This window comes from Malus sylvestris, chromosome 14, assembly GCF_916048215.2.
Source record: "Malus sylvestris chromosome 14, drMalSylv7.2, whole genome shotgun sequence".
NCBI lineage: Eukaryota > Viridiplantae > Streptophyta > Magnoliopsida > Rosales > Rosaceae > Malus > Malus sylvestris.
Genome location: NC_062273.1, coordinates 13894794 through 13906374, shown reverse-complemented (window position 1 = coordinate 13906374; position 11581 = coordinate 13894794). Strand labels below are relative to the sequence as shown.

Here is an 11581-nt window from a genome sequence, read left to right as displayed (position 1 = left end):
AATTTGCAGTAGTACTATTTACTTTATCTTTTATTTTGTCCTTATCGTTAAAACTCAAAAATTTTAAATTATTTTTATTAGTTTTTCTCAAAAAATATAGCAGGTTCGGATTTAATATTCTTCATGGCTCTTTGGGCCGAAAACAGTAGGTAACTGTGATTTGGTATAAATAACTTCTTTCTACAGAAAAAAAAAAAAAAATTCTTATTCACTTCCGTTGTACTTTCTAAGGCCTGGAGACACCAAATACCCTCAAGTAAAACCCAAACTTTGATTGCCCCAACAACCCTGAGATTCCGGCGTCTTCTCACCGGAAACTCTATATTCCCGCCAAATGGTAGCCAGGAGTTCGCCGGACTGGCTCCCGCCCGGATGGTCTGTCCAATCCAGATCCCAAAAGAGAGGTCGCAAAATTGAGGTAATACTTTGGCTAATTTCGTTCTTCTGCCTTCTAGGTTTTGACTTTGCTAACACACTATTTTGGTTTCTGGGTTGTTTAGTTTTCAATTGGTTGATTCCGGTTAGCTTGTGGCTGAGCTGCCATGGCAGAAGGCTTGTGCCTTTATCGATTTGATTGTGTTATTTGGCCCATGTTTCTCTCTTTAGCATAATACAAGTCTTATATGATATTTGCATGTTACATTCGCATGCCATTGATGATTTTCAATGATATGCGAGTGCATTTGTGTGCGAAAAATGTGTGTTTGCTTGATGAAAAGGAGTTGGATGTTGATGTTGAGTGATTCAGTTGGTTTTTAGTTAATAAGTGTTACATTTTTAGGAAAATTCTGAAGGTTTCTGTACTGGGATTAGTAGATTGACTTAAATTACATGCTGCAACGGTCTCAATGTGATTGGTTTGTTCGCTGCTTGACAACAATTGGTTTGTTCGCTGCTTGACAACAATCTAGTTTGTATAGGAAGGGTTTGTCGTGTTCGGGGTTTGGCAGTGTGGGTTGTCGCTCTCTCCGTGCAGCTTCCAGAATAATATCTAGAAACAGTGGTGGTGACCTAAAACAATTTGAGAGTGTTTTGTTGAGCTGAGCTCAATGCTAGAGTGTATGAGGCATTACTAAGGGATCTTGTTGCACATAAATGTCTGTATAGTAGGTTTAGATGCAAACGTGACCTGGCTCACTAAGCTCTCTTTTGTGGTTTTCTGTGTGATTCTGGTGTTGATGATGGACATAATGCTTGAACTGGAAGTAGCTGCAGCACGACCGTTGTGAGTGAAGGATTGGAGTCTGAAACAAAAATGGATTTCTTTATATTGGAGGAATAATGTTTAACTTCTTCCTCTTCTGTTCTGATTTTGGTGACCTAATTGAGCAATGTAGTTAGAAAATATGCGAACTTGGAACAGAAGAGAATATTACTGTGTACGAAAATTAAAGCAGGAAAGATATTACTGAACTCATATGGGAAGTTTGGAATCAAACTATTATGTCACTGTGTTATCACTAAGCGCATAATCACGTTGGCTTTGCAGTTTTATACCCATTTGGAAACTGGGAAAAAGTTCTTTTCTAAAGATGATGCTATGCGCTATATCAAAATGCAAAACACTCGTGGTGAAAAGCCTCAGCCAACTTTGGTGAACATCCCAGATCACTCAGAAGAAGTCCCTTCTCAAGTGAGTCTTTTTCCTTTTTTGGGCTTTTATCTAATCCATTTAATAAATTAATTTATTTGATTGATCTTGTTTGTTATCAAAAGCTTGAAGTGGATCCAACGGAATGTCCTGAATGGTTGCCTAACGGTTGGAAAGTGGAGCTGAGGACACGACAGAGTGGTGTGCAAGTTGGAAAAGAATACAAGGTAACATTTATGTGAATTTATGTTATGTGTCTATTGCCGTTATTGTCCGGTGAATTTATACTTAATACCTTTTTTATTGTAAGGCCATTACAAGTGGCTGCTTATTAGTTTTACTTAGGAACTCCTAGGTTGTTATTAATGATGATATTGTTAGTAGTATTTGCAAAATAAAAAAAAAAAAAAAAAGATAATGATTTAGCTAATATTCCATGTTGGTGTGGCACGCACATATTTGACGTGTAGCTAGTGTTCCAAAATGCAAGGTTGGCACGGCACATGCATATTTGACATGTGTGTGAGATATGTCGAGGCTCAATATTTACTGTTGTATTGATGATTTGATGGCAATTTAGATTGAATACATATTTAGGTCTATCAGATATTTTCCATCCAAAATTTGGTCTAAGGGTACGTCAAAATAGTTGTGCACATATTAGTGCTATAGTTATTTTAGCAACTATATTAGTAACATTACTTAGATATAAGATATTAAACTTTCAAAAAGAATATGTTGAAGGAAGTAGTAATTTATGCCTTCCATGATATAGGTTGGAAATAAGTATTAGGATAATGGTTATGGCATGTTTGAAGGAATCTAGTTGTTAAACTACATTGTTTTCATCTGAAATTTATTGCTACACTTATTCATCTTAATGCTAGGTGTTAAACTATATGCTATGAAGGAAATATGGCATGAAATTCTATGGTTCGACTCTTATCTTTAATGGTAACATGTGACATGTCATTAAGTCGTTAGCAATAATTTTGCTAGAATTCTAGAAATTCTTTATCTCCAATCCTTGTCTTGCATACTTGTGTCAACCATAAGCTGTACCATGTTGTTTTTTTCATCCATTCATAAAGTGATTATATTTGCTATTGTATTATGCGGTGTAAGCACCTGTCTATTGTACAACTTAAAGAGAGGGTCTATGTGGTTTTACAAAAATAGTGTTGTAACTTTACTGTTGTATTGACTGATTAACTTTTTCTATTGCAGTGTTACATTGATCCCTCCGGAGAATGTACATTTTATTCCAAGCCAGAGGTATTTCGATATCTCAAAACTGTAAAACGGAAGAGTTCGAAGTCTGGAACTCTAACTATAAGCAGCAAGAGATGCATAACGGAAAAGAAGGCTGTCACTACCGTGCAGTTGGCAAAAAATGTTTGTTCCCTTTCATACTCTCTTGCTGTAATTCTTTTCCTATTTATTTGGTTGGATAGGGACAAAAATTCTATAATAAAAAGACCCAGAATTGGTTTATAAATTGAAATCCTCAATCGAGAAAGAAATCAAAATCTAACTACAATTAATTTTCTTTAGAAGTGTGCTTAAGTTTATAGAAAGGCCTAAAGTTCAGAACACTTGGCATTCCATGTGATGTAATATATCATGGAAGTTTGCCATTTGAGAGTCCTGAAACGTCTGCCTCCAATGTAATTCTTTTTTTTCTTTCCAACAATCGCATTCCATCTCTTAAATGGTTGAAAACTTCAACATGATGACGAGTTTTAGAATTGTCCTATATTTTTACTTTTTCATATGAGTGAGGTATCCTGCCTAGGTCATTATATGTGGGTCATCTAGTATGTAAAAATCAAAGCATGGAAAGTGGTATAAGATTTCTCTAGGCTAAGTATGCTTACCAATTTAATCATTGGAATAAAACGGATTAGAGAAATAGGTTTCAGCTGAAATACTTGTATACGGGATTATGAGATAAGTATAAGTTGTGGTATTTTAGGATCATTTCTTCCACTATTGTTGAATGATGATGTAATGGGGATACCTGAAAGGCAGACCAGTCAGCTACCTCACTAAACTTTTCTACAACTAGAGCCTAGCAAAGAGTGAGATTGTTAATGTGAATCCAGCCTGCCAAACATCCAATTGCTGAACCTCATCCATCTCTGTATTCCTGCAAATAACTTAACCTGTAGCCATTCAGCTTTTCTGAAGAATTTCAGCCATCTTTTGAGTTATTTTAAGGGAAACAAGAAAATTTTAGAGGTTGCGTATTTACACTATGAATGGATTAAAATTTCCATTGTAGTTGTATTGTGAAAAAGAGAAGTTGTAAACTGTATATTATGTTTCATCTAAAAAAATAAAAGAAAGAAATAAGAGTTGTAAAATGTTTCTTCAAAAATCATTCTAAGCATGAGGTGTCCTGATATGGAGGATACTTCACTTCCATATTTAAGTACGAAGGTTTCTATTGCATGACATACTGAAGATTCATCATGATTGCTTTCTGTTTAGGAATTTCATGTTATTACATTTGTTTAATCCAGTATGCCTGTTGATGTATAATTTAGGTTTATGTTGAGAAACATCATGTGGAGGATTTACCACCAGGATGGATAAAGGAGATCAAAGTTACAAAGTATGCAAATCGATTTAGAAGAGACCCGGTATAAAATTTAGTTACCCTGATACTTATTCTGGTTGGTGTTAATTCTGCTGATCACCTCTGTGCCTCTCTATCTCTCTCCATGCATACACATGCACTTGTGTGCTTTCCATGCTTAGTGTTGCTTTATTAATAATCCAACTAACTGCAGTTTTTTCTGTGTTCTTTACTATGTATTATATGTTGATTTATATTGGTCCATTCCCTTGTACAGTATTACACAGATCCAGACTCTGGATATGTATTCCGCTCCAAAAAAGATGTATTTCGCTATCTTGAAACTGGAGAGATCAGTAAATATGCATTTAAACCCAAGAATATGTGCAATAATGATCTGAAGTTGGTTAATGATGAAATTGCAGTAAGTGCTCTATTCCTGCTGTTTGTTTCCATCACCGATGTTCTTCACTACTGCAATATTATTGTTCACTAGTGCAACACCTACATTATTTACGTAAAACAGTTTTATGTTTGATGGTATCGGTTTGGAATTTACAACTTGTAAAAAATCAGAATACTTATTGTTGTTTTCCTTAAAAACTTCAGTGCTAGAAACATAATAACCCATAGTTACTTGAAAATAATTTGACCACACAGGATACTGTGTGATGTATGACTAGCATGTGCAAAAACATAATTTAGTTCTAAGTGAGATTCATATATACGACTTTGGTTAAATAGTTGGTCTAGGTGTTGCTCTAATGCTTTTTGCATAAATAATTAGGCTTAATTAAAAAAAAAAAAAATATACAGGCCCCAAATGAAATATGACTCTTGGAATTATGTAAGTGAAAGCTTTCTTGTGCTGTGGCGTTTCGATTTTCTATTTGGTTTATGCTGCTTAAAGTATCTGTTTTCATAATTGGTTTGGAGCATTGTTTCTGCTTTGGCTAACATTCTTTGATGTTGTACTAGGTCAATTTCATGCGTATTAACTTACCCATTTTAGCAAAGATAGAATTCCCAATTAATAAATAAAGCTGTTGAGTTTTCATACTTATCTGATATACTGTTCTGATTACCTCTCTCTTAAAGAAATAGCAGGTATTTAGTAAATTCTCTTTAATGAATAAAATTATAGAAGTATGAAACAAGGAACTCCAAGTTAAAACTGCTCTTTCTCTCTAACTATGACCAGATGATTGTGGTAGGCTTGTTAACAACAATTTTATCACTTTTATCTGTTATATGTTATTTCTGTGCATGTGGGAGATTTTACTAATAATATGCTTATCCTTGTTTTTCTGTTACTGTAGCCATCATCTACAATCAAAATGCAAAAACTTGAGCACCCAGTCACGAGGAGACAGCTATCACAGCCAAACGTTGAGCTCTCTGACAGACATGAAGGTAAAAGGTCATTGCTTGAAGGTGAAGGTTCTGCGAGAGATCCAGGCAAATTGAGTTCTACTCGAGATGAGCCTGTTTTGACTCCTCCTGCTTATACCCTGAATGAGAACAATTCACTTGAACCTGTGATGGAAAAATGCAATGTGAGAAGAGCCCTAGTACACTCGGGCAAATCGAAAAACAAGGAAACGCTTAATTTGTCTCGTCGGTCCTCAAAACGACTTGCTAGGAGCAGGTTAGAACTACCAGAAACTGAAATCTCCAAGTTACTAGACAAAGGAGTATCCTCTGAAAGTGTAGTGGCCTTTGCTTCAACAATTGATGTCATCCAAGAGAAGCATTTAACTGGGAACATACTGGAAAAATGTGCCAAAACTAAGGAAGATTGTTCTCCAGACACTTCGATGGAAAAAAGCTATGTCAGAAGAACCCCAATAGACTCGAGCAAATCCAAAAACAAGGAAATGCTTAATTTCTGCCGTCGGTTCTCAAAACGACTTGCTGGGAGCAGGTTGGAACTACCAGAAACTGAAAGCTCCAAGTTGCTAGACAATAGGGTACCCTCTGAAAATGGACTGGCCTTTGCTTCGACAGCTGGGGTTGTCCAACAGAAAAATTTAACTGGGAACTTGCTTGAAAAATGTGCCAAAACTAAGGAAGATTGTTCCCCAAACACTGTGATGGAAAAAAGCAATGTCAGAAGAACCCTGGTAGACTCGGGCAAATCAAAAAACAAGGAAAAGCTTAATTTGTCTCGCCGGTTTTCAAAACGACTTGCTGGGAGCAGGTTGGAACTACCGGAAACTGAAATTTCGGAGTTGCCAGACAAGATGGCACCCTCAGTAAGTGGAGTTGCCTTTACTATGACAGCTGATGTTGTTCAAGAGAAGCATTTAACTGATAACTTGCTGGAAAAATGTGCCAAAACGAAGGAAGATGGTTCTCCAAGCGGGTCATCATACCCAAAAGCTGAACTCTCGGAGAGACAGGAAGGAGAAAGGTCATTGCTTGAAGTTGTAGGTTCTGTGATAGACCCAGAAAAAATGATGTTTGCTGGAAATGAGCCCGTTTTGACTCCTGCTTCTTACACCCTGAATGAGAATAATTCGCATAAGACTGTTGAGAAAAAAAGCAACGTCAGAAAAGCTCCAATAGGCTCGAGCAAATCAAAAAGCAAGGAAAAACTTATTTTGTCTCGTCGGTCCTCAAAACGACTTGCTGGGCTTGAACCAGAGGAGGTTGCTAACTTGGCTTCCAGTGAACGAGTTGTTCAAGCTCCAACTAGGAAGCCTAGTAAAAGTGATACCAGTCAAGACGTAGGTTTGGCTTCAGATCTTGTAAACAGAGCATCTCAGCAGCTTGGGGCTGCATCAGAAGCAGAGGTTTCACATCATGCTTTAACTGACATAAAATCTATATCACATGAGGACAAGATGCCAATTGATGACCCAGTGGTTCCCAGAGCGCAACAAGAGCTGGAAACTGAGATAATGGATGCTGAGAAGCCAGAGCCAGAGCTCAGCTTTCTGTTTGGTTCAGACCCATGCTTAGAATTCGCATTCAAAACGCTTACAGGGGAATTGCCAATAGCTGATACTGTGGATAACAGATCCATTTTGAGACCTGCAGCTGATATGCTGCATAAAAAAAATTTACTTGACAGTGGGATGGAAAAGAACTGCAGTAGAAAACCAAGGGCTAACAAATCCAAGAAAAATAAAGATCTTAAGTTGTCCAGTTGGTCTTCAAAACAGTATGCTGGGGTTCAACCTGAGCTGCTGGCTAATACTACGTCCAAGGAACGAGCTATCCCAAATGCAACTGAAAATTCATGTCAAAGTATAGCCATCCCCCCGGTGGATTTGGCAGATGAAGCATCTCAACCGCTTGAGATTACACCAGAGGTGAAGCTTGCCAGTCGTGCTTGTACTGCTATATACAATTCAATGCAAGAGGAGACGTCATACAAGAGAGCGAAGGCTCTTGAAGAGCATGCTGTTCCTCAGGAGAAACCCCAGAAGTTTGAAACCGAGAAGGCATATGTTGAGAATCCAGAGCCACAGTTCCCTTTTCCTTTCACGGATTCATGGTCTGACCCATGCCTCGATTTTGCATTCAAGACTCTTACAGGTGCAATTCCATTAGAGGATGATTATTATCAAGGTTACTTCCAAGAAAAACTTGACACATCTCACAATATGGCACTATCAGATTTTGGCTCACCAAGCTTGTTCCGAAGTGATAATTTACCTCAGTTCAATCCACCAGAACAATCTGCTTTTGGCCAACAGTTATCCATGAATTCTGCATTCCTGCCTTCAGGAAATGTGAGCATTCCGAATTGCGGTGGAAGTGGTTCAGGCCAACAGTTATCTAGGAATGCTTCATCCCTCCCAGCAGGAAATGTGAGCATTTCAAATTGCAGCGGGGTTTGTTCAGGCCAACAGTTATCCATGAATTCTGAATTCCTGCCTTCAGGAAATGTGAGCATGCCGAATTGCGGTGGAATTGGTTCAGGCCAACAGTCATCTAGGAATCCTTCATCCCTCCCTCCAGGAAACGTGAGCATGTCAAATTGCAGCGGGGTTTGTTCAGGCCAACAGTTATTTAGGAATCCTACATCCCTCCCTACAGGAAACTTGAGCATTTCAAATTGCAGTGGGGTTTGTTCAGGCCACCAGTTATCCATGAATTCTTCATTTCAGCCCGCTGGAAACATGAGCACATCAAATTTCAGCGGGGTGTGTTCAGGCCAAGAGTTATCTGTAAATTCTTCATTACTGCCTGCCGGAAGCTTGGTTGGTTCGCAGTGGCCTTGCGTAGATGATTATCATGGAAAGGTAAAGTCCTAGAACAAAGGTAGTTCCTGTCTGCAAATAGACAGGTTTCTAGAAGTTCTACATCTTGAAACCCTGTAACTGTATGTTGTGATGTAGCAGTGTAATCTGTGTGCATGTTTCATTTATTCTGCAAGTGCTTTCTTCCTGTGTATCGACTGCCCAACATAAATTTAAACTCGAGGGGTCACGCAAGTCATAACTGTTATTTAGCGTATAAAATACTGGCATCGAGCAAAACTGCATCCTTCCGGCATCCACCATGCCACTCTTCTTCCTCGTGATCACAGCAATCACCATCACGGTCTTCACTGGTAATCTCTCATCTGACTTAGACATTCCTTTTCGTATGGTGTTGGTGGCATTCTCCCTCGCATCCGGTGTCTGTTAATATTGAATCTAGCCGATTTCTGAATCGAGATTACGTTTAGAGTAAGTTTTGGTTCTTTATCAATTTCTCTATCGACAAGCTTATTCGTAAGACATTTTGTGGTACGCAGTTGTTTTGTCTTTAAAAAATGGCTTGGGCCGAGCGTGGGCTAATCTGAGTTGAAAGCCATAATCCCCTGTTAAGTAACTATCCTTTAGTCTAGCGGGCTTTCAGCCCAAGAAATGACTAATTCGATTAAGTTCTTGTGAAAGTAGTCGAGTCCTTAGTGAACTAAAATTGTCAAGGATCAGAACCATATCTATTTAGATGCGAATTGTTTTAAGGACTAGAATTCATTCTTGATTAAATAAGAATGAATTATTCACATAAAGAGACTAGGTTCAAATCCTGGTTTGAATCAAACTGGTTGAGACTAGATGGATATGAGTTTTAGCTAAGAAGGGGACTAGAGAGATAAAATTAGAATATTCAGGTATATGCCAAGTAAACAGTCTCATAAGGACTTTACCAATATTCAAGTATATGCCGAGTAAACACAGTCTCATCAAGACTTTACCAATATTCAAGTATATGTCGAGTAAACACAGTCTCATCAGGACTTTACCTCAACAAATTTGTTTATCATGAAGATCATCCCTATAAATAGAAGGGGTTTTGCAATATGGAAAGCACCTTCAACTCAACAAACAACTCAAACGCTCCACGTGAACCCTTCGCTCTATGAGAAACCCTTCTCACCCCTGAGAAAAACACTAACTATCCTAACCCTCATGTCAACACATCTTCAGTTTGTATAAATAAACAACACTGGCATCGTTGAATCAAACGGCTTAGGAGCACCTTTAGTTTGGACAAGTAAACAACATAACTTTTTAGGTTGGTTGGTTATTGGATGGCAAAGATTTTTTGATCTTTCGCCTAAAGAGGTCACTTTATTAGCTTCCAAGCGAAATGAGGTGTTACCATGTTACTTCATGTGATGACTTCGCAGTGATTTAGCAACCTTGTATTCAGGTACTAGAACCCAAGTCCCAGACATGTTCCTTGCTTGTTCGTAGTCTCTCAAGTGCAAAAATTAGCAACGTATTTGACATCGTGACCATATCTATTCTACTTGCCTGACTGAGCTCGATTGCGAGTTGGCACACCCGCATTTACAAGAAGGATGTGGTTAACTCATAGTTACTGCGGCATGCACGCCACGTAAGCTTTACATTATCCAACGTTTGCAAAATATTGTATCCCCATGCATGCATGGAGTACAAAGTTCTTATTACGTTAATTCTCGTACATGATCATTAGTGGTACCAGAGTCGTCGTCATATATTTTTATTCTGAGCTCACCTTTAGCACCATCAATGGTGAATATAATATCTTATTTCCAGTTTGGCATAGACCCATTGTTAGTGTTTATAGCTTTCGTTCTTAGTGTTGTGTATTTGGATTTCTGGGAAGAGAGTGAGAGTGAGCTTGCAAAGAATATGTAGCAATGGTGATCGAAGATGATGATTGAAATTGATTATTCTCTCACACTTTAGGTATGATATAACCATTAGAGGAGAGAGAAGTGAGATGCTTCTCTAACCAACACAGGATCAAATTAGATTCTATCACCTTATGAGATGATTACACATGTCATAATCTATCATTTAAATCTTAGGCTAGCTAAGAGAGCCACTTAGACTATGATCCAACGATTCTCATTATATCTGAAATAAACATTAAAAAATGATATTCAAAATATAGCTTTTGGCTCTAAGAAATCAGCAAAGGTGTTAAGCACCAACACTCCCTTCCAACCCTTTAGCTGATTTCACTCCAAGTAATTCCCTCAAACTAGCAAATCTATCATTTGGCAAGGTATTGGTGAGTATGTCTACAATCTAGTCTTCAGTTTTGCAATAAACCAGCTCAATTTCCTTTGCTTGAATAGCTTCCCATATGAAATGGAATTTCCTGTTGATATGCCTAGTTTTTCTGTGCAAAACTAGATTCTTTGCCATTGCTATAGTTGATGTATTGTCACACAGAATTGGTGTGCCTTCCACTTGCTCCTCACCGAAATCTTCATGCACAAAGCCTAACCATTTTGCCTGTGATGTAGCTTCAGCAGCACTTACATATTCTGCTTTTGTAGTTGATAAGGCCATAGTGTTTTGTTTGATTGAAGCCCACAAAAACACACCTGAGGCAAGTGAAAACACATAACCTAAGGTGCTTTTCATGTCATCCTCACTTCCAGCTCAGTCATTGTCCCAATACCCTATCAAAGTAGTTAATTTTCCTTTCACAAACTCAATTCCAAAGTCAAGAGTGCCCTGGATGTATCTTAATACTTTCTTGCCTGTTCCCATATGTTTCTTCATGGGATTATGCATGAACCTAGCAAGTAAGCTAGATGCAAACATTATATCTAGTCTTGTGGCAATTAGGTATAACAAGCTACCTACTAGCTTTTTGTATCACTCTCATCTGCAGCTTCACTGCCATTTACTTTACACAGTTTGTCATTCATTGCAAGAGGAGTAGCCACAGACTTGCAATTTCTCATTCCAAACTTCTCAACGAGCTTCATTGCAGTTATCTTTTGGTGTATAAAAGTTCTTTTCTCATTTTGTATCACTCTCATGCCAAGGAAATGATGAAGTAGTCCCAAATCTGTCATTTTATAGTGACTTATCATGTCATTCTTGAATTCTTCAAGCAATCTTGGATAACTCCCAGTGTATACAATATCATCCACATAAAGTGAGATAGTAATGATACCT

General features: G+C 37.9%; 1 protein-coding gene across 1 annotated transcript; it reads left to right on the top strand.

Moving 5' to 3' along the window:
• Nucleotides 1-187: 187 nt before the first annotated feature.
• Nucleotides 188-8617, top strand: LOC126599957 (uncharacterized). Its single transcript, XM_050266439.1, has 7 exons — nucleotides 188-418; nucleotides 1490-1633; nucleotides 1717-1818; nucleotides 2819-2986; nucleotides 4141-4236; nucleotides 4450-4596; nucleotides 5492-8617. Exons 1-7 carry the CDS (start codon nucleotides 335-337, stop codon nucleotides 8435-8437), a joined length of 3687 nt encoding a protein of 1228 aa, XP_050122396.1. The 5' UTR covers nucleotides 188-334; the 3' UTR covers nucleotides 8438-8617.
• Nucleotides 8618-11581: the final 2964 nt, after the last annotated feature.